The following is a 25,200-nucleotide window of genomic DNA, read 5'->3' as shown; positions in this document are numbered from 1 at the left end:
AACATCAAAGTAGCCACATTTTTGTTGCAGTTTGTTTTGCATGTATTTGGCAAGAGTTATAAATAGTGAATTAAAGACAAAACTTAACATTCTGGGTTTGCTGAAGGTGATTTTTTGACTTGATACTTGATAAAGTCAAAAATCAAATAAAATTCCACAATTCACCAGCATCTTCCCAGTGCTTCAGGTATAAAAGAGCTGACTCATTTTCCGTTTCGTGGATGTCCATTGCAGTTATTATGTTTTTCCTCATCAAAGAACTACTTCACGTACTAACATAAAGCTGCTTGTGAAAATGGTGTACTAACACTACACTCTTAAATCAGTTAAAAGAAACATAAAACATAAACAAACCACTCAAAAAGCTGTAGAAAGGAAACCTGATATATCAGATTTACTTTCTACAGCTTTCCTAATGGTGTCTTAGAATCAGGTTCTCATCTGGACTTGGACAAACCTGAATTTGGAGGAAGAAGCTTGCAACAATCCAAACTCCAACTCATTTGTCAATGGATTTACAAGCTCAATATCTTACTATTTTAATATTCAAATACATGCACAGCAGGCATAACGGATGTAGGTTTTTGACTAACGTGCACAGCTCCTCACACGCATAGCGAGCGTTTCCACCATCCACCTTCATATGTGACCCACAGCTGAACAGAACCGCTCTCCATCTGGAGGTGGCCATTGTGGGAAAACATCACAAAACAAAATATGAGGAGGTGAGCTGAGGGAGAGCTGGTTTACCAGGAAAGCAAATTAAAACTATTCATCATAAGATAACTCCTGGAAGTCCTCTACATTTTCCCTTCACAAACAAAAACACGTCTGCCTACTCTCATCTGCTGACGGGCGGAAGGGGGATTTGTAGCGGAGAGAGTGGCAACCTTAAAAATCTACTTTTAATCATTAATGTGCGCTTTGGAACACATCCCGCTTGAGTCTTTTTTTGCTTAAACAAAAGCAGGAAAAAAAAAAGCCATTTGCAGATTAGCGGGGGGGGGGGATTAACAGTAATATGGTTTATCCCACATGTGGTATGTAAGCTGACATCCCCTCTTACACAAAGACATGCCTGGACATCACATTATAAGCAGGATTTGTTTCTCCTCTCCTCCTCTTGTGTGTGGATTGTAGTCATTAAGCAATAACAAAGGTAGACATGGGGACTGTTCTGTCTTTTGAAGCTGCTATACATTTGTTTTCTTGGCCGCAACACAACTTGAGCGATTGCTGGGGTTTTTTTTGGTTTTTTTTTACAGAGATAAATTGCACATTGTTGGGATATTAGGAATGGGAGGTTTTATTTCATTTTTCCTATGCTAAGTATGGGAGGAAGAATGGCGTTTCAAGCAGTGTAGGCCATCTCAACCTGAGTAATGCACCACGTCAGCCTCTCCTTCTTCCTTATTGTTTGATATGCAGTGAATCATCTGTTTGAGTCAGAGCATGCCGAAGTTTGTCAAAGCATTTTATTTAGGGTGAAATTTATTTACTCTGTGTGTCTGCGTATCTATTCCCACCTGCTTCTCTGCTGTGATGCCTCAAATTAAAACATGTAATAGCAGACAGGATTTAACAGCAGGATGATGGGAGATGAAGAACACCTTTTGAATGTGCTGCCAATTACTGCTTCACTCTGTCCTGACTCCAAACTAGAGATCTAACGTGTCAAGACGAAGTAAGCAACTGCATGGCACTTGAAAGGCCAGAACATTAGCAGTCTTAACACCAAAGAGAAAATAAATGGTTGCATTTGGAGGAAAATGCATTTGTCCAAAAATGTTATATTAATAATACAATTCAAGTCATGCAGGTGCTTATTTTTAGAAATATGTCATGCGAGAAACAGTGATGTCTTTCTTGTGTCTGTCTTTATTATAATGCATTGATTTAGAAGATGCTTTTATCCAAAGTTACCAAATATGGAGTACAGAGCTTATATTGTGCTTAGTGAGACTGCTGACTTGGATCATAGCAGGAACCTTGGCTCAGGTAGCACCAAAAAGTATAGGATTGTTTTCTTGGTTTCATCCAAGGTAAAGCCAAATTAAAGAAAAAAAATTAAGCAGGTACCATATAGCGTTGGTATCAGTATCAGTATCGGCACCTTATTTAGGAAATTAAGTAACTGAATTTCTCTACGTCTTTACATTTTTTCTGGATTGGTTTTCAGCTGTAAAATTCCCCTCACCCCTCCTTCCCTTTTTATTAATTTATTTATTACAGGTTCTGACAGAGTGTCATCTTGAAGACTAATTTAAAACTGACTTGGGCTGAGAAAACTTCAGTGCTTACATTTTAAAAGTAAATAAATACTCATAAAAATATAGAGAAGCAAAAGTGTTACTAAAGAGTCCACCTAGCTTCAGCTCAAATGCATAAAGTTTAATCTTCATATGAAAGCTGGTCAGTCTTTTCTAATCAATCATAACCTGAGTAAGCCAAAAAAAGAAAATCATAATAGCTGTTTAAAACAATCATTTAAAATCTCACTATCCAAAGTGAAAATTAAACAATTTTTTATTTTCTTTAATGTCTTCAAAGTAAATGAAAACCATTTTCCTTAATATGTTCTTTGTTTGACATTTTCAGAAATCCAAAAAAATCTGTGGACGAGCAACCACATATTTACCTGTCATGTTTGTTAGAAAGGAAAAATGAGAGCTATTATACCATACCAGTATTCAATTTTCTCTTCAGGATTTTGCAGGGAGTATATGTATGCAAACTGATAACAGTGCCAACACTGAATGCTTAATTAAGCCCTTTTATGTTGTCCTTGCCTCAGACTAGCTAACAATACAAGCTAGCTGTGTATCATACCACTAGCTAGCTTGGTGTGCTTACAGAAATGTGTTTTCTTTGAATGCATGTTACGGCCCAGCTCGCTAGGGGTAAGGGCCGCAACATAAAACAGAAGCGTGCCAGACTGAAAATAAGAGCTTTGGGAAATTTTATTGTCCCACATTAAAAAGAAAAAGAAACAATACAGGCCCAAATGGGAGGGCAGGTGGTGCAGTTTACATTGAATACAAACCCAAACTATTGTAAAAGCACAAACACAATCAAGTACCATCAATTGCCCAAATCACAAAACGATAGAAAAACAGCTAAACAAGAGGCTAAGCTCAACTGTCACACAAAAAGGCAACAATAATGCACACGAGGCCGTAAAGGCTCTTCAAAGTGCAAAATAACATCCACAACCAGTCTCAAGAAGGCAAGCTGCAGCCACCACACAGCTGCCACTGCATGAAGGCCCTAAAGTTCTTTTATACTGGTGTGGAGATATGGTGAATCTACATTGGCTCATAGGGCAGCCATTCAGTGATGCAGATGAAGGTAGGGTGATGCAAAGAAGCCAGTCCCAGCTAGGGAATGCCAGAGGTGTTTTTTCCAGGCTGAATGAAATGGGTAATTAGAGAAAATGTGTGGCAGCTGTAACAATGCACAACTTGGGTTGCCTACTTAAATTGCTTTGAGAAAAAGATGTGAAAGAGTTGGTCTCATCGTGTGCGTGATTAAGTTTGTTTCAATATATATCCAATAAAGGACATACCACAAACAATAAAGTAATTAAGAAAAAATACAAAACCAGACATATTTGAAAAGGAGTGGGTAGAAGTACAAAAAAACTTATAAACCCCCACCTCTTGCCATCAGTTCATGATGTAGCACTAATACTCTACCTTTGTTCAAATCCTTCCTTGTCTATCTCTTCCTCTTCCTTGTTGCAAAATGAAAGATGCAGGAGCTGCCGGCTCAGAAATTTAGAGCTGGCTTTAGTTACCAGGATTGAATGTCACTGATTTTGTATCATGGTTTTTTGTTCATGTTAAATACAATGGATTAATTTTTTGAAGAGCAATCATTACACAGTGGAGGTTAGAGGGCTAAACGCCCACTCAGAGATAGAACTTAAAGAAGCCAGTGTTACACGCATCAGTGGATTGATTTTGTGTAGGCCCACAGTGATAGGAAATTGCACATCACTGCAAAAACCTGCATCATTCTTCATCTGCGGCTTTATATTGTTTTGCTATAGATGACCAGGGTTAACAGTCCTGCGCCCTTCAACTGGTCATAGACTGACAAACTCTCCGTTTGCTGCTAGCTTGATCAAAATCCCTCTGTAGGACCAAGAAAGTATCCAATGGAAAGTATACAAATGTTAGTAACAGCTGATAATATGTAAGATTAGAAACCTTTTACATAATGAACAACAAAATATTTCTAAGTATAGATGCTCAAAATCCCCACCATCAAGACTTTTCACTAAGGATGGCTTTGCTAGCTAGTTTTTTTGTGTCGCAAGCTACAAGGAACGTTAGGTTAGTGTACAGTGAAGCTACCTGAACATGGATAGAGCCAAACTGATACAAAAACACCAATACTATCCAAACCAGGAAAGTTATATTTTCTGTTTTTTATTTATTTTTTTTATATATATTTTTGTAATATTTGCTATAACAAACATTTTTATTGGAGAGAAAATAGAACGCTTTTGCAGACAGTCAGTGTCTGTGGAAAGCCTTGTCTACATTTATGTCAATACAACTGTGAGAATGACATGTTTTGAAACCACCTGCCACATATACTAAGCATATGAAATGCTTTGTCACCAGCACATAGTAGCCTAAGTAGAAGTGGTTTATTTCATAACATCCTAAGGCATTGTTAGCCATTTTTGCTTATTTAGAAAGGTATTAGTAAGTAATAGCATAGTGACCTTAATCTTGTTTATTGTTCATATAATACATTTTAAACTACAAGCGTTATATATAATAGTAACCAATAAATCAATCAATCATTGCAGTTTTAAGACCACTGGGGCACATTGCACGAAGGAAAAAAAGATGAGACTGTAGAATAGCAGATGCATACTCCAGATTTTGCAGTACTTCTCAAACTGCTTACTGCAAACTCACTTTAAAGTTTTTAAAGTGATACAATAGAAACTAAATCCCATAAGTCTACAGATTGATCAAACACTTTTTTTTGGTTATTTGTGAAATCTGTGATTTTTTTTTTTTTTTTTTTTCAGGCCTGATCAAGACAGCCCTGCCTGGCATGGACAGGGAAGTCAAAGAGAACTACCAGGTTGTGATCCAGGCTAAAGACATGGCAGGACAGATGGGAGGGCTCTCAGGAACCACAACAGTCAGCATCACCCTCTCCGACGTGAACGACAACCCGCCGCGCTTCACCAAGAGTGAGTACAGCCCTTCTGGACTAGCATGCACGCACACACGCAGAGTGACCAGTCCTCCGCTCATGAAAACCACTTGTCAGTGCAAGTTGGTGCCAGGCAGGCAGCCCCCATCTGGTGTCAGTTTCAAAATGAATTTGGATTATTGCAGGGAGCTCGGGTTTTGTGCGACTAAGGCGGACCTCTTAAAGGCAGCGAATAATTAAATATAGAGCCATATGACAGAGCGAAGGGTCCAGCAAAGTGCATCAGATCAGCCCTGTAATCCCTATTAAATGAAGAGAGAACATTCTCTGGGCTTTATCTCTCCTCCTCTTCCTCTCTCTTTGTCTATCTCCTGCTATTAAATCTTTCTCTGCTGCCTTTTACTCCATAAAACTCCTGTTCTCTACTCAGCGCCACCGTTGTCCTTGGTGCGTTCCTCTTTAAGTCATCGATCTTTCTTCTTACTTTATGCCTCCTCTTCTTTTTAACTCTCACACACTCTCCCTTTTCTTTCCCTGTTGTGCATCTAGTGCACGGCGAAGGCAAAGCCAGATTGGATTGACAGATTACCGCCGCCGTAGCGTTTCCCCCTCGGTAACAGCGAACGCCAACCGTACAGTGCGGCGGCGCAAAGCAAACACGTGGATGCGGCGATTCCCACCACCACCACCACCGTCTTCCATTTATCACTCTCACCAGCTTGGGCAGTGGGGGTGGCAGATGCTGTCATCTCAGCTGCTCCGTCAGTGAATGAACAGTCAGAGGAGGGAGGGAGATGGATGCGACAGGGATGGAGGAGGTGACAGGAGGGGAAGATAGAGGAAGAAAGAGGAAGGGTGAGGACAGAAAGACAGCTTGTGATAGAGGTGAGGATTGGGGGGAAGGGAAGGGAAGGTGGACTGAAAGAGGCAGAAAGAGGAAGAGATATTGTAATGGGACACCCAGAGGAGGTAGAGTGTCAGGAAGCGATATCATTGTTGTCTGCCGGAGTGATGCCTCTTCTTCTCCACCCGATGCTAAATACCTGTTAGCCTAAGGGAAACCTTCTTGTGGTGCATCCCTTTCAGTGTGTGAGGATCCGTGTGTGTTTGGAGGCAAGTGTCAGCGTCACACAGACCTGCCGACTCAGGCGTTGCCAAAACACTGTCAGCATGTTTTATTAGTGTGTCAGTGCTGTTTGTCTCCGCAGGCTGTGTGTATATCACACCCGCTCCCTCCCGCGGTCCAGCTATTTATTTAAGCATAAGAGATGCAGCCGCCGCCGACAGGCAGCCATCAATTCATCCCCCTTTAAACCAGGAAATCATCTTAGAAAGTAAGAAGAAGAAAAAAAAAAAAAAAGAAAAAAGACAGAGAAGAGGCTATTAATTTATGTTGAGCAAATTGGCCCAGAATTTATGTTCCATCCTAAACTTGAAGTGGGGAGTCAATATGGCGGTTGCAACTTGTGTGAAAGGACAACTGTGTGATTTGGAAATGAAATATGTTTCACCGCATATGAGATTTCTGCTCCGCAACTGATCTACAAACATGGCAGCCTTAAATCTAAGACTACTTAGTGCACACACACACACACACACACACTCACTCCCTTGCTCTGATTGGCTCTGACTCAGCCTCTTTGTGACCTGCTTCGCTTGTATTCCTGCACTCTGATTCACCCACTAATGCTGCTGCTTTTTACATTAACAAGGCCGTTGGACATGTTTTGGTCATTGATTGTCATGGGTGGAGCTGTTTTTTTTTGTTTTTTTTTGTTCACATATTGTTCTGTTTAGCGTCTTCTCATCTGGAGTAGCAGATGTTTAAAGGGAGGACGGATTCACTCCGTGAATTAGTTGAATTTTTGTGAGATCAAATAGAAGCTGCACTTGAAAAGAAAAACAGAGGATGTGACCTCGGTTGTCTCGGCCCTGCACACACAATCTGACACTCTCCCACCTGAGCCTTTTTCTTCTTAGCTTTTTGTTTTTTTATTTTTCCCCTTCCTCCTTGGAAAGTCTTGACAGTCTTGCCCTGGCTGACCAGTTCTTCTGTTCATGGCAGCACTGAATCCCAAAAATACATTTCTTTGTCTGCAGCTCAGTACGAGTTCAGAGTGCCTGAGTCCAACGAGCTGGGGTCTGCAGTGGGAATCATCCGGGCCATGGACGCTGATATTGGCCCGAATGCAGAGATGGACTACAGGATCATCGGGAGCGATGGCCCTGGGATGTTTGACATCACCACCAACAGGAGCACACAGGAGGGCGTCATTTTGCTGAGGAAGGTCAGATGCTCTCTTGCTCAACTTCTTTTGTGGGAACACAGGACTTTTATTGTAACATATGTTCAAGTTTTCCTGTTTTTGCAGCACGATTTACTCACTTAAAGGCGGAGTATGTAAGATTTTCAATATTTTCTAAATAAATTAACTAGTAAAATAACTACAATCATAATTAGATAGTTTTTTGAACATGTAGGTTCCAGTCTGTTCATATTTGATGCGTTATTAAATTACAAGTTTGATTAATGACAAATGACAAAAATCACTTTTTTTTTTACTGGTAGGCAAACATTTAAGAAGGGTCTTTGTCATTAATTAAACTTGTAATTTAATAACACATCAAATACGGACAGACTGGAACCTATATGTTTAAAAAAAAACATCTAATTATGATTGTAATTATTTTTTTAGTTTATTTATTTTGAAAATATTGAAAATCTTACATACTCCACCTTTAATGCTTAATATTATAGATTAAAAATATACTGATGTGTGTATTTATCATGAAAATTGTTGTTTTATGGGTTTTTTTTCCCCCTCCCACTTGGATTCTGTTGTCAGGATGTGCCCACCTTCTGATAGATTTAGGTGTTTTTGGGCCTGAGGCTTCCTCAGAGGAAACCCTGCAGACACAGTATGAAAAAATAACATGAAACACTACCGTCTTTGGTGATTTTATTTTTTCATGAAAAAAACCAAAACAAAACAAAACATTTTATGTTCATCTTTATTTACATTGAAAGCTCTTCAACCCAAGGAACATGCAGCAGCTCAGAGCGACTGACTGAGCAAATAAGTTTCCATTTTCCAGCCACACAGGCAGAATAACCACTTCAGCTTCGCTGTTGTGTTTAATACTGTGCCTGAACGCATCTTGTGTACACAAGGAAAAGGAGTGTTGATGCCGCTCTGCCAACACGCAGCCTTCACTGTGTAGACATTGTGTAAATATCTTCCTAAAAGGACCTCCACACGGAAAAGCAAACACAGATAAGATATTAAACTTGTGATCCTCAAGATTTCAGTTCTTGTTTATTTTAACAGCAGTTTCTTGGTGTTAACCGCGAGTGCGGTCTATTACTGCAGCAATAACACCTAAACAACTCTGTTTCTGTTTACAGAGCGGCTGAGCTCAGGCAAAAGGTTGTGTTGTTTTAATAAGTACTTTATTGAGTACTTCTCTACAGTTTGCAAGCGTTTACAGCAGCCAGCAGCTCACTTGAGCCTCATCTTCCATTACTGTGGAACATTTAAAGAAGAAAAAAGTTGAAAAAAAAAAAGAAGAGAGAGAGACCTCTTAATGTTTTGTTATTTCTCAAGAGCAAGCTGTGGCTGCCCACTGAGACTGTGTTTCATGTGACGCCTTCCAACTACAGTTAACTGTAAGGCTGACGCAAGAGACTCAAATGCCAATTTAATTTGATGTCATGAAAAGAAAACAAGATGAAAATCATATATGTGGTAAGAAAGTGTGGGAATTACGTCACGCATATAGGAAGGGGTTAGAAATCCACGGGTTTACCAGCTTGTATGTATGCAGTGACACTGTGTTGGAGGATCGTTGTTGTGCATGCGGAATAATACTGTTTATGCTTCTTTAACAGCAGAATTATCTGTTATTTTTAAGCTTATATGCAGGATGAACAGATTAGCAGAACTGCAACTGTAAGAAAAAGAAGTTTATAAAACTGGTTAAAGTTTAGATTAGAGCTTAATAGATAACATTGTCAAAGTATATAAAAAATACAACGTAGAGTTTTATTATCCAGTCTTATGCAATAAGTAAAAGCTCCACCTGGAATAGATGTTAGATAACTGCGAGTGCAAATATGTTACCTTTACATCTGAAGGTTTACTTCTCTGTGTTTATACTAAAGATGGACATTTTAAAATATCATAATCTAATATGCTTCTGGTTCTTCAATCATGACTTGATTTTTATCTGTTCTCAATTCAATCAACAAAATGTTTTCTAAATCATTTATAGCTCAGAAAAAGCTTTAAGAAGAAAAATGACTAATTTAAGTTTTGGTTTTTTTTTTAAGACCACTGGGTGCAAAACAAATACACGTGATATGTAAAATCTATTTAATATTCACTGCATAAACAATAAATTCAGCTTCAACTAATTTGTATCCTGTTGCTTTATCACTAACATTCAAATATCATCAAAGCAGAACTCTGCAGATGTCTGCAGCAAGAAAGCTCTGTCACATGACAAGTGGTGAAAAAAATGTTCTTTTCTGACTTGTAAAGTGAATTCAAATCTTTAAAAAAAAACAAAAATGCTTTTCTTCAACTAGATACTTTTCAAATTCTACTTACAAATCGGATTGAGAACGTAACACGATCAGGAGGGAAAACTTTACTCCCCCCCCCTTCCCCGACCTCTGCCCTGGTGTGTCCTCTCAGTAGTATGTCTCCAAATAAGGACGAACAAGCTTCCCCGACATGTGTGAGATACTCACTCAGCCTCAGGCTGACGCCAGCCACCTTTTGCAGGGCGTCCATTTCACGGTTTAGTGATTGTGCTTTGTTTTGTTTTTTAACATCAAAACATGATACAGCGGTCTGGCATTTGGTTGAACTTGACCTTTGACCACTGATGACATTCACAAGTTGCAAGTTGGTGAGCACTGAAAGGCTCTCACCATTTTGGTGAAATTTCTAAATGCTTCAGCAGTGAACGAAGCAATACAGTGTAAAGAGAGGCTGTCACCTTGACAATATAGCAAAGGAACCAGATGTTGTTAATGCAACCCTGTGAGAAGATGCCACATGGTCAGATCCTGATGCTATCGGCTGGTATCTTAACTTTGTCTGACTCAGAGCAAACGTCTTTTAAGCAGATTGACAATTCTTATATGTGGAAAACTACATGTAAAAGAACAGAAGATAGTGAGAAAAAAAACAAGAAAGTTACATATTTCCAATGGGATCATTGAATTTTTCATTTTTTTAAATGCTACATTTATGTCAACATTAATAACATTTTTAGAGTTCATAGTTTCAGTTTGTGCTTTCTTTTGTTGTCGAATAAAACTTCCCCTAGAAACCAAAGCTAACCTCCCTCCACGAGCAGCAACCAAAAACAAAAAAAAAAAAAGATTGAACAGTGCATGAACTTGCGCTCAATAGTGAAACAAGTGAAAGAAACTTTTTATTTCCGATCCGTCTGGCACCTTGAAGACGGACGGTGATTTTACAGCAGCGCGCTCTTGCTCACACTTCCAGTACATTTGTTTTGAGTGGGATTCATTTTGCCTCTCAGCTGAGACCAAAGCAGAAATATTGATGCTCAGTATAGATCGCAGCATTCAGCTGTGGTGTGTTTGATGTATTCAACAGTATCTGGCAGTTGCCTTTTCGAGGGCCCTCTCTGCAGCCTTCGATCGATCTCTTCCATCATGCCGTCATTAAGTGGAAGATGACATAATTGCCTTTTGCAGCTAAGGCAGTGCGGCGGTGGATGCGGTTTGTGATGTTGATGAATTCAGGGAGTGAGTCCTGATTCAAAGGCTAAAAATGAAATAGGTTTGTCATCCCGCCACTGCTTCTTGCTTGTATTCGAAATTAACGTATTCCTCCAGAGGACGTTGTCTTCCTCAGTCTTAACACCAGTTTAAAATCAATCACTCATAATATGCTGTGATTCACGGCTAAAAAAGAAAAAAAGGAAAAAAAACAGCTTGTTCCATCTGGATTTTTTTTTTTTTTTTTTTTTTTTTTTTTGACTATCTCAATGTCTCTTTTCAGCAATCACGAGGCTGACATCCTTTTATACGTACAGTTGGCAGACTGCGAGGAAACTCGCTCTGATCCAGCTGCTCCTGCTCAGCGCTGGGCACAGACTCATTAAAATACCCCGCTCCTCAATTATTTCCATCAATAAGGAGATACCTTTGCTGGCTACAACTTCAAAAACAAATAAAAAGTTTAGAAAGGAAGTAAAAGCACAGCCCTGACAACAGGAAAAAATAAAAAAGCATGAGAGAATCAGCCTGATAATCATCATGCACGGTCCATATATGATAGGATCCACAAAAGTGTGCAGCAGCTGTGGGAAGAGATCATACATAACGAAACAAGCCGCTTGCTTTAAAAGGAACAAACACCACAAATGAAAGCACGCTTCAGCAAATGAAAAGATGCAGGACTTTGAATTTCTTCTGAAGTGAATGCCAGTAAAACGGTTTGTTGAATCAGAAGTTACAAAACAAAAACAAAGGAAAGCTTTCATTAGTGAAGGAATACAGACAAAGTATTTATTCCCAAAACAAATAAATTAAAAAAAAAAAAAAAAAAAAAAGGAAATCACATGACCTGATTTGCTGCTTTAAGTGAGACTTATTGCTTCCAGGTTTTTCTACAGAGTAGAAGACAAGCTGTCTGAGAGCACCACTAATGCTATTTTTATAACAGGTCACAATGCAGTCTGGAAATGCTTTAGCAGATCTTAAATATATCAAGAAGTTTCACAGCCATAAAACTGTGAAGGCGCTTCCAAGACGTAGTGTTAAGTGTGTGAAAGTCAGAGCAGATTGCTAAAAAGGAAAGAAGGAAAAAAACAAAAAAAAACAAGTGCAAGATAAGTAAAGAGTTTCAGACTGACCTGCAGAGATCTGCAGAGATGTCTGCATGCTGAACGAAACAGGGCCGTACCGCCAACAGCCCAGGGAGGAGTAAAAACATGGAAACCACAGTTTTTTTTCTTGAAATAAGCTTGATGGAGAAGAAAAATAAGCCCTGGTTTGGCTGTTTAGTTGGTTTGTTGGCAATAAAATGAGATGAAGAACCTATAGTGAAGCATGGGGGAGTTAGTGTCATGCTGTAGGGCTGTGAACTGTGCCGAATTTATGGTGATTTTTAGATTACAAAGGCATAATAGAGTGAAATATAATCCATAAATCAATAGGAATGTATATTTTTGGGACAATAAGTCATCGAGCACATCCAACAGAATTTTTTTTTTTTTAAAAAGCCCTAACCAGAAATTTTGGCAAATAAAATTAATATAACTGGACGGGACTTTGCTGGCTGTATTGTGGGCATCCTTCTAGAAGTGTTTAATAGAGATATAGAAATAAAAAAAGAAGAAATTATCTGCTTCATATAAGGTTTATTTGTTAACAAATTGCACAATAATTCATAAGCTCTGTTGGTTATTTATGTCAAAATGAGATTCTCTAAGCTGTCTCCAGCTGTCAGGAGCAAACCTTTAAAAGATAGGGTTAAAGGAAATAAAGTAAAGTTGAGAATCTGGATTTGTTTCCTGGTTTATAATGCTGTATGTAAGGTGGGATTTTCTTTTGCTTAAATTCTCAAAAAAAAAAAAATTCATCACCATTCAAGAGATTTTGAGGGAAAAAAACTTGTAGCGTGACCCTGAAAGCTCCAGTTAATTTGGATTTATAATTTTATGCTTCAAGGTCCACCAGCTGCGTCTGATGAAGGAGGTGCAAAACTTTTCCAAACTATCTTCCCGTTTTGTTTGTTGCAAATTTTCACTAACTTGTTAAGCTGGTTCATTTGAATAGTGCATAAAGGCTCCATTTAGTGTCTGTAATCCTTCTCTTAGTATCTTTATTATTATGTGAAATTAAAAAAAGCAAAAAAAAAAAAAAAAAAAAGCAGATGTTTTCTTTGCAGTTCATTTCATATTTTCTCATTTTAAAGTGAAATGAAATACAACGCCACTGTCACAAAACTAATCTTACATACTGATCTCTTCATTTAAAAAAGAAAAAAAACAAAACAAAAAGGGAGAAACAACACCGAAAAGGAACAGATGTCACCCGGCGAAGATCAAAACACAACTTTGATTGATTGTTTGGGCGCTGCAGTACGCCGAGGATCAGGAAATCAAGCTGGAAAGAAAGCATCTGAGAAGTTGACTGAAAACAAAAGTTGAGCGGCTTGGTTTCTGCGTGGTTAGACACTAATCAGATTTCCCTGCTCTGAAACACTGACGCAAATCCTGTTTTTGTAAATTAAGGAGGCCTTATTATTGTCATGTTGCTTTTCCACTGAAATGTCACATCAGTCACATTATTCAGCGGGACTTATCGGGACGACCAGAAGAGGAAGTTCTGCTCCGCGCAGCAGCGTTTGCGTGTCCATCAGCAGTCTTGTTAGTGTCCTTGAAGAAGACACTAAGACCCTCACATGCACTAATTAGATGATCTGGAAGACAGTGTCACTTTAATGATTTAAAAAAAAAAAAAAAAAAAAAAAACCCTCAATCTGACCTGAAAATAAATGTGGCAGGATGCTCGGATTAGTTTCCCAAAACCAACAGCCGCACGTGTTGCCGCATACAAATGAGAGTTTAAAGTTAAATATTAATGGACATAAGACGACTCACGGTGGAGTTTGGCTTATTATTCCAGAAGACAAAGAAATGTGTGAAGCCACACTTTGTTTAGGGATTGTTTTTCACGCCTCATCTCTTTTTTTGTTTGTTTGTTTGTTTGCAGCCTCTGGACTTTGAGAAGAAGCGTCAGTACAATCTGCGGGTTCAGGTGGAAAACGTCCACATCAACCCTCGCTTCTACTCCATGGGGCCCTTCAGGGACGAGGCCACCATCAGGATCGTCGTGGAGGACGTGGACGAGCCACCGGTGTTTCAGCGCGGCAGCTACATCATGGAGGTCAAAGAGGACGCGACCACCAATACGGTCATCGGCTCGGTCAGCGCGTCTGACCCGGACGACAAACACAGCCTTGTCAGGTACGGAGCCGCAGCCACATCGACCGACACTCACGCTGTTTCCTTGTACTCGCACAAAGCAAACTTTTTAGGGAAGTTCATTCAGGTTGCTCCTGACAGCTGTTTTCCAAAGCTTTCATCCGCATCCGTGCACACCGAGGACCGATCTCTCGTCTTTGTTGACGGTGGAAATTTGAATCAACACAAAAGATACTAAAATTGCACGAGAAGTATGAGGAAGTTAAAAACAGAAGCAATCCCCTTGAGCAAGCTCCGTGTTTGCATTAGTTGGTTTTTAATCACAAGACGATGATTAAAATGTAAATTTTCTACCCTGTGAACACACACACACACACATACACACACACACATGCACGCTAAAAATTCTGCACTCAGAGGAAAAAAAAAGAAAAAAAAAAACCACACAAAACCCAGAATCTAAATGCATTCGTCAAATGGTCTGCAAACATGCTAAGCGTGATTAGGAATGAGCTCAGGAACGGCAGCAGAGACTAAATATGAAATATATTTTACAGCAACCTTTGATGACATTGTACAAATAAAATGCTAAATCACATATATAAAATGCAGCCTGTCTCCTTGTTATCATTAATTACTGCTGAGCTTTCAGTGTTGTAGAGATATTTGTTCTTATTAAGGAAAGGCTCGTCTCATGTTCACAAATTAACTTAAAAAAAAAGGCCTAAATAGATTAACTCACACAAGCAGAAGAATATTTATAATGTGCAAAAGTTCTAATACAATAACATGATGCATCAGCTCGTATTCAGTGTCAGCTTGTTTGCACGGGACATTAAAAGCAAGACCCCCAAATATCCCAGCTTGTTTATTCTGCTATTTCTTTTAGACCATTTTGCATTTGGGGGGGAGGGGGGAGAAAAAAAAAAAGAAAAACATAGAAATTTTAGCTCCCAGTTATCTGTGCTTGTAGCAGGTTTAAAGACAGACTCAATATGCCTGAAACGTTTAATGAAACCATATTTCCCAGCGGTTGCATCACAACTTTGATTTGGGCTCCAAATAAATGAGCCTGTTCTGACTCTGGTGGCATCACTTTCTGCCGTTTGGGAGGACTGCTGCTGACACAAATGGGTTAGAGGAAACCTTACAGAATATTTTCAGTGGGGAAATAAAAAAACAAAAAAATAAATAAATAAAAGCAGTGTGTGTACCTAAAGTCAAACCACGATCCTCTTCATCCATATTGATATGATGCATGAACATAACCCTGAAATTACTGATTCAAGAAAATAATTCCTAAAATGGAAGATTTTCACCACAGTTTTTTAGAATTTTTATATTATATAATTTTTTTTCAAAGCTAAAAAAAAAAAACTTCCTGGTAATTTTTACTGCAGAGTCAGGACGATTATTTCTGATCAGGCTGTTACCACTTGTTGCTCCGGTTACGGGGACCCGCTTGGACTGTCGTGGTCCTTTATCTTCTTGTTTCAGTTTCTTCAACTTCTCCATCTTCCTGTGTTGGTCTTAAATTCAGTTTGTCCAGCTTGTCCTTTTGTTCAATTCGCTCTGTCATTTCACAGTCATGCTGAGCGTTGTCCTCTGCAAATGCATAAATAAGAAAAACTCCCAGACCCTGCCGGCTGCCCACTTCATACAGGCAGCATCATGTTCCAGAAATCCTTAGGTCACATCCCTGGCCCTGAGGATTCTGGGTCCCCACCCCTCCACAAGGTGGTTTTTAGGGACAGTTCTATGCAACCAGGGAACATCAGTGAAAATGCACTGAAGGTTCATTAAAATTAAATGAACTGAAAAAAAGAAAGTTCTTGCTATGGAGTTGGGCAGTGCGATGAGCCACGTGCCTCTCCTGCCTCCATGGATCATTTAAACACACTGAGGCAGCTTCAAGCGTATAGAAGTGTATAAGCTGCGAGCCCTTAACATGCAGATAGATCTCCATATTGCTGCTACTGCTGTAACACACATTTATTTCTGAAAACCTCTTAGAAGTTTTTTTTTCTTAGGCCAAAAAAAAAAAAAATGCAAACCAGAAACTTTTTCAGGTTCCTCCGAGCTTCATGTAGAATAATATTGACCTGCACAGGACCACATTTCTTTTTGATATGTTTTAAAAGTCCACACTGAGTACGAGTCGTTTTCCAGAGCTGTAAAACTTACTTAGTGAAGCTTGGAGTTAGGATTATTGTATCTACATTATCTCCATGTTCAGTCAATAAAAGAAGGCTGGTGAAGTTATTTAATTATCAATTTTAATGTGAGATGCGGGTCAAAGATGTTGGGGTCATAAAGGTATCCGTGTCACTTGATGATGATGAAATGCTGAGGCCTTGGCACGGAGCAACTCCAGTGTTTAACTCACAAAATGCACTGAAATGTGCCAAAAGTTCACTTGTTCGACTTCATCCATGGAAAATGCAGAATTATGCAAGTGCTCTAATAAAGGGGAATGATGGCTGAGAGGTGTGGGGCTGTGCCTCAACTCTGTCGCAGACTTTTTCATTTTTACGACGCACTAAGGGAGTTGGCTCTCAAGGTTGAAGTTCCACCGCTTTACTGCAGGTGTCAAATGTGATATCATTCTCTTTTATCGCCCATCATCAAGGAGGTAGCTTCCCTGTGGCATTTAAAGCTGTGCCGTGGAGGAAGGGAGGGTCCAGAAGCCTGGAGGCTGCCTGGCATGAGGAAGCCTCTTGGAGAGGTTATCTATATTAGCTCGCTGCGATGCATAGACACGCGCACGTCTAGGCAGGAATGCACATACATATCATTAGGTAAGCAGGTGTATCAGCATGCAATACTACGATGTATATACAATATATGGACATGGAAGCAGACATAAAGTAGTGTTTCATCTCATCCAGTCAGACACTGTCACACCTTTTTACTAATGATGGACGTTTATTAATTATATTCAGGCCTTTTCATGTTTCCCATTTATGGTTCAGGGTTTGCTGTCATGGAGCTGTCACACATTGTTTCAGCTTCAGTTAACACTGATCAGCTGGACTGAGAAGTTTAGGAGACGAAAAGCTCTAAAAATCTTCCACAATCCCATGGCAGCTGCCAGTGACGACTACCTGCTCATAATATCAGAAACATTGGAAAAGATTAGTAAGTTTAACTGGGCTGAATTCGCTCAGTTTCTTTCTTTTTTTTAAAAGCTATTTTGCATGATAAAAAAGCAGTACTGACGCAGTTTTGTGGGTCAAGAACAAAATAACCAACAATTTTAGTTAATTGGTATTTTGTTGATTGATTTGCCATCCAAAAGTGCCGGACATTTTTCCTCTGTTAATTTCAGGCTAAATTAATTGTGTTTGTGCTTAAGTTTTATAAACAAAACCTACCTAACAGCTTTATCTTTTGTGTTTGAAAACTATTAGGGACATTTCAAATGATTTTATGTATTTATTATTATTATTATTTTATTATCATTATTTATTGGATTTTTTTCCAAGAGACAAAAGGCTTTGTAATATTTAGCAGATGACACAACTCCAAAGTAACAAGAAGCCAATTCAAACCAAATGAAAGCAAATCAGGTGTCAAACCAAACAAAAAGAGAAAAAAATAAATGTAAAAAGGGAAATTCACAGAGGAACTAACAGTGACAACTTGACAAAAACGTAAAACGAAATTAATAAATAAAACAACACACTGGCTAAATCCCAGTCCCAGCACAGGCAGGAATCAACGTGTGTTTGCACCAAGTGTGTGTGAAGGATCACAGCTGTCTAAGTGTTAAATCAGAAGTGCATAAAAGCTGTGATTCAGACTTGATGGAGAAGTTAAGCGCCCCCTCTGGGTTGGTCATGGATCAGCAGGTAGAGCTGCCTTTCATCCCCCAGTTTTCCTGGTCCGCACGTCAAAGTGTCCTCGGGCGAGATGCTGAACCACACAAGCGTACTCCCCACCACGAGTGTGCTTGTAAAAACAAAAAATGTCCTCAGTGTGTAGAAGAAGAAAATACGAGGAAGTAGTTTAAATGGTAAAGTACTTCAACCAGAAAAAAAACAGTTTCCTGGTTAGTTTGTCTTTGGTTTAATGTTAACATGGCGATCGTGACTCCACAACACACGTACACACTGTGTGTGAAATCTGTGAAAACATACAGTAGATCTTGCAAACTGTGTGTTTATAAAAACTATAAACATTATACAACTCAATCGAATTATTGGTTGAAAAACTCCAAATGTAATATATATACATATATATATATATATGTATATATATACATATATATATATATATATATATGTATATATATACATATATATACATATATATATATATATATGTATATATATACATATATATATATATATATGTATATATATACATATATATATATATATATGTATATATATACATATATATATATATATATATATGTATATATATACATATATATATATATATGTATATATATACATATATATATATATATGTATATGTATATATATATATATATATATATACATATATATATATATATATATATATATATATATATATATATATATATATATATATATATATATATATATATATATATACAGAGCAAGAACTTGTTGGAAGAAACCCAGTTTTAAACAACTACATTCAGAGGTCAGGCCAGTGACTAGAAGAGGAAATAAATAACATGACAGAACAAAAAGTAACTTAAAACAGAAAACAGGAACGAGGCAGTGAAACGCAGGAACCGCTGCACAGTTAATCGATTGATGAAGAGAGAGCTGGCAGAAAAGGATGCACGCTGACTGTTTCTCTCGTAGAATGTCTCCTGAAGTAAGAAATATGTCCCTTCCAGCTGATCGCTAACATTTCTCTGACCCTGCATGTCCTTCCACCCAGCCAGCTGCCTGCCTGCTTACTGCAGCACTTCGGTGCCCGGTCAGAACGAGCCACGCCGTTATCTCGCCGTCATTAATCTGGGGGAAGGGTTTCGACCCAGCTCGCTGAATTATTGTGAATCTTAGAAAAGCAATTAGCGAAGCCGGCGTCCGACGCGGATTTAACGAGGTTGGAGTCACTGTCACACCAGTGAGGTGATGGAGGAGCAGAAAAAGAGGCAGAGTGTTTAGATAAAGACACCGTGATTGTTGATGTATAAGAGGCGGCAGGGAGGGGTCAAGAGGAGGAGGGGAGGGGAGGTGGGGGGGGGGTCTGCGGAAAGGAGAGAGAGAAGCAGCGATGCATTGAGAGTCCTGGTTCATCGTCTCCCCTCGGGGGTCTCCTGCCTCTTACTCCCGCCCTCCTGATGCCTGCTACTCCATTAATCACACTGATGCATCACAGTGGTTTTGGAAGCAGAGAAAACAACACGACTGGATAACCTGTTGTCTCCTGTGTGTGTGTTTGTGTTGGAGAAAGCCTTCATCACAACAGGGCAGTGTATTTCAGACTGTCTGTGTGTGTTAAAGGCCCGGTTCACACAGATCACCAGAAACACTGTTTGTCTTTACTAGGTGTGGATAAATATGAGCTCAGATAAACAACATATGACACATTATAGTGAATCCTTTTATGTCTTTGACTTTTTATCAGTCATTCATGAGCTTTCAGTTAGTTTTTCTCACAGTAAAATCAATATTTCTAGAATTTTCACAAAGTCCAGTAGCAGTTTGCAGGTGTTTCCGTTGAATAGCGCTGGGCGTAAAACTGTCAGGCGGCGTCGTTTCTGGGTTTTTCACTTGCTGAGGAGGATTTGCCACAGCTTTTCGAAGCCTTTCTCTCTCATTTCTATTTCTAATTCCTTGTAAAACTCTGCTTTTGGCTGTTGGTTGCTGTCAAGGACAGATTAGATATATTTAAATTCAATTATGAGTAAAGTAATTGTCTTCTCCTCCTCCGTCAATACATACTGCGCAATATTTAATGGAAAGGAAATGGTCACGTGAGTCCTCCGTCATGTCCGGTAACGCGTAAATGCAAAAAAAAAAGTATTTCCATTACACTTCTGCAATATACTTTTATATTGCCAAAATAACCTTTTCATGGCAGCATAAAAACTTTTTTAAAGGCTTTTCAATATGTAGGCGTGTCCAGTTTTTTTTTTTTTTTTTTACTGCTAATGTTTAGGTTTAGGAAAGGAAAAAAAAAAAGAAAACTTTTGACCACAGGAAAGATTGTTATAATCTCATTAAACTTCCAAATGTATTAGAGAAAAGTTAAAAGTTATACACTATTAGGTGGTCAGTAGTAACAGTTTTATTTTCCAAATTTTCGTACATAAGTTTGATCTCAATGAATTTAAATTTCCCTTTGGGAATGAATCAAGTTCTATCTATCTATCTCTCTATCTATCATCCATCGATCCATCCATCTATCTATCTCAAGTGGCAACCTCCGGCGGTTAAAAGTGAAGCCTTTGCGGACGTGTATAAAACTGCAGTTCCCCCTTCATCCACTAGGGGCTGGCTGCAAAACAGATTAAATCCCCATAGACTCCCATGTTAAAAAGACCAAATTCACGGCAGAAATAAACATGTTTACAGCCTGGTTCAAAAATCCATTTTTTGTTTAATAGGTTAGGTTTACCTTCATGACAACTGTGGGGGCAGTTCTTTTTTTTTTTCTAACCCACCCGTTTAGAGTAATTTAATCTCGAAGCTCAGCATATTTAGGGGCGTGTCCTTTTGATTGACACGTACCAATCTCCCGCTTCAAGTAAGAAGAATGTAAAACAACTGCGGTTTTTAGCCGCTTAACAACGTGATTTAGCTTTAGCCCGTTTACCTCCGTTAGTAGGTTTGCTCTTGTTATCTCCAGGTTAGCTTGGTTAGCTCTTAGCTACAGAAAGCTCGGAGTTTGCTCGATGTCAGTCATTCACCATGACGCTTACAGCCCCCCTCTCAGCTCCACCTCTTTGCCCATATATGTATTTTCCGGGCGAGACGACGTGCATGATGCTGCCAACATGGCAACGGTAGGAACCGCCCACTGAGCTTCAATTCAGCTCTTCAGAAACCTATGGGTGACGTCACGGAGGCTCCACCCATCTTTTTATATACAGTCTATGATCTATCTATCTATCTATCATAGCTGGAATGTAGCCTTATCTTTGATGATTGGTGTATTGAACCTGTGGTGGTTTTAAGATTTCATGGACTAGCACTTCATCCTGAGGTCAGAGAAACTGTAAAACAAACTCCTACATCTCAGTCTCTACAGTTTATCCTCTACGAAGCACGCTGAAGGAGGCTGATCATATCAGTTGGTTTATTAGCAACAGGACCTGGACATTGAGTCCACCATAAGCTTCTTAAAGTACTCTAGATTCAAATGTGAGACCATCTGTCTGACAGCTGAAGTTGGAGCAACAATTAACGTAATGACCTCAGATCTCAAGAGTCTGCATCAGTCTGGCTTTTACTAACTGGAGAGAACTCAGAGTAGAAAAAGGATGCAAGATGGATGCCGGATTAGCCGCGATTAGCACTTTGCTAAGTTCAGTGCTTCGACAGCAGAACTGAAATAATGTTATAAAGACTGGGTCAAATGATGTGGGAGACTGATAACATTACATAAAGAACAGTTGGCTTTGCTTTTGTTAAATATTTGAGGCTATAGCATAAGACATAATGTGTTATTAATTTGAGGTTGTAGTTACCTCATCTAAAGGACCAGAATACTTTTCACAACAAAACAGACCAAGCAGTTACACGTCCATCATGATCATCTAGACTTTTTGTCTGATGAAGCCACACTGTTTACACCTAAAAAGCTCTAAAAGGAACCACAGCCCCGCCACGCCCTTCAAGGGACGATGGTGGCTTTCCACAATGTGCAAACGTTCAGACGTCAATTCGTTTGTGTTTTATGTGCAGGTACACCATCGATCGGCGTACAGACATGGACAGAGTGTTCAACATCCATGCAGGCAACGGGTCCGTGTTCACCCTGAGGGAGCTGGACAGAGAGGAGAACGCCTGGCACAACATCTCAGTCATCGCCACAGAGTTCAGTAAGTGCAGACAGCAGATAGTTGTGTTCTCAAACAGTCCGTGTCCTCTTTATTCCCTCGGCCAAATGGGCTTTTTGGAGGTGATGCTAATCTATGAATGTTGAAGTGAAGTTTTGGCTGGAAGCTGCCGTTTGTCTTCCAACGCTGAGTGGCACTCAAACCACATGAAATCTACAAAAAAAAAAAAAAGGAACAAAAGAAGACTTTCACTGACCTTCTGTTTTGTTTTGTTTTTTATTATTACAAGCATAATTCATATGATATTAGTAGATGTCTTTGTTTTTCAGCTTGTTTTTATTTTACTTGCAGTTACAAGTTTGATGCTTCTGCAAAGCTTCAGTCTTTACTTGTTTTGATAAATCACAATGTGGAATGGTTTATTTAGTCAATATTCACTCTTTTGTTCCGTTCTGCTTTCCATATTGCATTTTTTGACTTTCCTTTATATCTTCACTTTCATTTATGCTCTCCGTGAAAATGTCCGACTTCCTGCAGAGACAATAACTTTTCCATTAAGTGTCTCGACATCAGATTAAAAACGGAAAAATAATTAAGTGCAAAAGAAAGATTTCTGCAAAAATAATTCCGATTTGTTGTTGTGTGGATGAGGTTTTTTTTTTTTTCTTTTAAACCAAACTATTATTTATTTATATAAATACACAGAATTATATTTTGATATAATTACTTTGCCTGGAAACAGCAGAAAGCTGCACACACTTTTGTGTATAGAAATAATTATGAATGTAAAGTCCACCTTTGTGTTTCCCAGACAACCCGCGACAGATCAGCCGTGTGCCTGTATACATCAGAGTGCTGGACGTCAACGACAACGCCCCAACATTTGCCACCAATTATGAGACGTTTGTGTGTGAGAACGCCAAGGCTAATCAGGTTGGTTATTACTGAACACAAAGCCGTCGTCATGGTTTCATCTGGACCTCTCCTGTAGGATTATAAATCTGCTACCGGCTCAGCGTGTAATTAGCAAGCCTCAGACAGAAGTCTGTCACGTGTGTGCTTTAAGCTACTAGATTGTTGCCAATAGAATTTTACATGTCAAGTTAAGGAAAAACAGTTTCCAAAAAAATAAATAAATAAAATAAAAGGGGGATCCATAAAGCCATGAAATTGCTGTAATGTTCTAGCAGGTGGTCTCATCTTTTTAAGATGAATAATATGTGTAGTATTTGTATAGGGTGTCCAAAGTTAAAACCTTACAAAGCTGTGATGGATGTGCACTGAGTCCATGTAAATTCCAGCTCTTCCAGGTACGGAAGCCTGAAACTGACTAAATAAATACAAAAAAAACACATTACAAACTCAAATCCAAAAAAAGTCAGGCTTCTGTGTAAAATGTAAATAAAAACAGGATGCAATGACTTCCAAATCTCGTAAACAAATATTTTAACTCACAACCAACGTTGACATCATATCATTCATTCATTCACTTTTCTAACCACTTAATCCAATTCAGGGTCGTAGGGAAGCCGGAGTCTATCCCAGCAGTTTTTGAGCGAAAGGCAGGGTAAACCCTGGACAGCTTGCCAGTCCATCGCAGGGCGATATCATATCAGATAACACATTTTCCCATTTGATGGGAAATATTAGTTCATTTTAAATGTGATGGCAGCAACAAAAATGGGAAGAAAATGCTGGAAAGGTAACTGGAACAAACCAAAAGAAACTGGAGAAACATCTGGCAAGTAATTCAGTAAACTGATGAAGCAGACTTTCTTCTACACACTGTGATAGACTATACTTAAAACTTAAACTGCAAATCTATCAGGTAAGCAGTTTTGCCTGAAGGTAAAATTGGGAGGATTCTGAAGATCCCACCTCCTACAGTGTATGATATCAAATGATTTGGAGAATAGGGAGGAATCTCTGTGTGCTAGAACTCTGGGGCATTCTTCTCCTTAAATTGCAATAACTGGTCTCCTCACTTCCCAGATGTTTAGTGACAGATGTTAAAAGAAAAAGAGACGCTACAGAGTGGTAAACATCAGCCTGTCCCAACTTTTTGAGATGTTTTACTGCCATTGGATTCAAAATGAAATAGAAAGAGTAAAATTTCCAGTTTAAAAATCTAATGTGTTTGATGAAAATCAATATGGCTTAATTTAGATTTACAATTTTTGTTTTGTTTTTTCCCATTTTAAAATTGTCCCATCTTTTTAAATTGGGTTATAAATTATGAACAAGTATGCCAATCAGCTACATGAAACAATACAGTGAACAGATAAACAGCAGATTAGACCAGAATGCTGAGTCGATCACGTCAAAATCACGTTGTTTCAAGAGACGCAGCATCAGATTTAGCATGCTCTTGCTGAAATCTGTTTTAGAAGGAACTACCGTTCTAAAACCCTGTCTATACCTTCAAGCATTGATGGATCCTTCCCAGATATGCAGATATACAGATTCCATAGGCTCTAATACATGCCTTCATACAATCAGCTTGCAGAATTTTGAATAGAGCCATGATAACACACTGGATAGTCGCTTTTCTTTAGCCTGAAGGACGTGATGTCCATGATAGCTAAATGAGCTTTAACCTGCTTTTGATTTCTACAATGATTTCTAAAAGACATTTAAAAACAGTGACACATTTTGTAAAGAGAGTTATATTCTAACATTTATTACTGGAAGTTTTATGTGGATCGCCACACATTTACTCATCTCTCAAGGTTTCTTTCGAGTTTCACTTCAGTCTTTGTTTTTATGAATCCTCAAAGACGGAAAACTATCCCTTTAATCTAAATGCACAGCAAGGTTATTCATCACAGCAGCTGTTGTTAACATTAATATACATCTTCTAGACGCTAACAAGCCTGCACTGGAGCCGTCTTTAATTAGATGCTTTACAGCTAGGGACAATATGAAAAGGAAAAAAAAAAGAATTCAATTACTCTATCAGGTAATAAAGGGCCTGATCTAATGATGTACAGTATATGGGCTTTAGTTTCCATCAGTGGTTTCCATTTCATCTTTACAGACTTTGTGGGTGTTGTGGGAGATTATATGGTATGAAACTCATGGTCTTCTTGAAGGCT

At 38.8% G+C, this 25,200-nt stretch overlaps 1 protein-coding gene across 1 annotated transcript in view; it reads left to right on the top strand.

Moving 5' to 3' along the window:
• Window positions 1–25,200, top strand: part of LOC306771021 (cadherin-6-like) — a 69,710-nt gene that overhangs the window by 36,524 nt on the left and 7,986 nt on the right. The window contains exons 5-9 of the mRNA XM_079260047.1: window positions 5,051–5,218; window positions 7,282–7,469; window positions 13,943–14,196; window positions 22,011–22,147; window positions 22,917–23,038. Of these exons, the coding sequence (XP_079116173.1) occupies window positions 5,051–5,218; window positions 7,282–7,469; window positions 13,943–14,196; window positions 22,011–22,147; window positions 22,917–23,038 (869 nt within the window). The remainder of the gene's footprint in view (window positions 1–5,050; window positions 5,219–7,281; window positions 7,470–13,942; window positions 14,197–22,010; window positions 22,148–22,916; window positions 23,039–25,200) is intronic.

This window comes from Telmatherina bonti, assembly GCF_933228915.1.
Source record: "Telmatherina bonti genome assembly, chromosome: 20".
In the NCBI taxonomy this organism is placed as follows: domain Eukaryota; kingdom Metazoa; phylum Chordata; class Actinopteri; order Atheriniformes; family Telmatherinidae; genus Telmatherina; species Telmatherina bonti.
The sequence above is the reverse complement of the archived record's forward strand: the minus strand, read 5'-3'. Positions and strand labels throughout refer to the sequence as shown.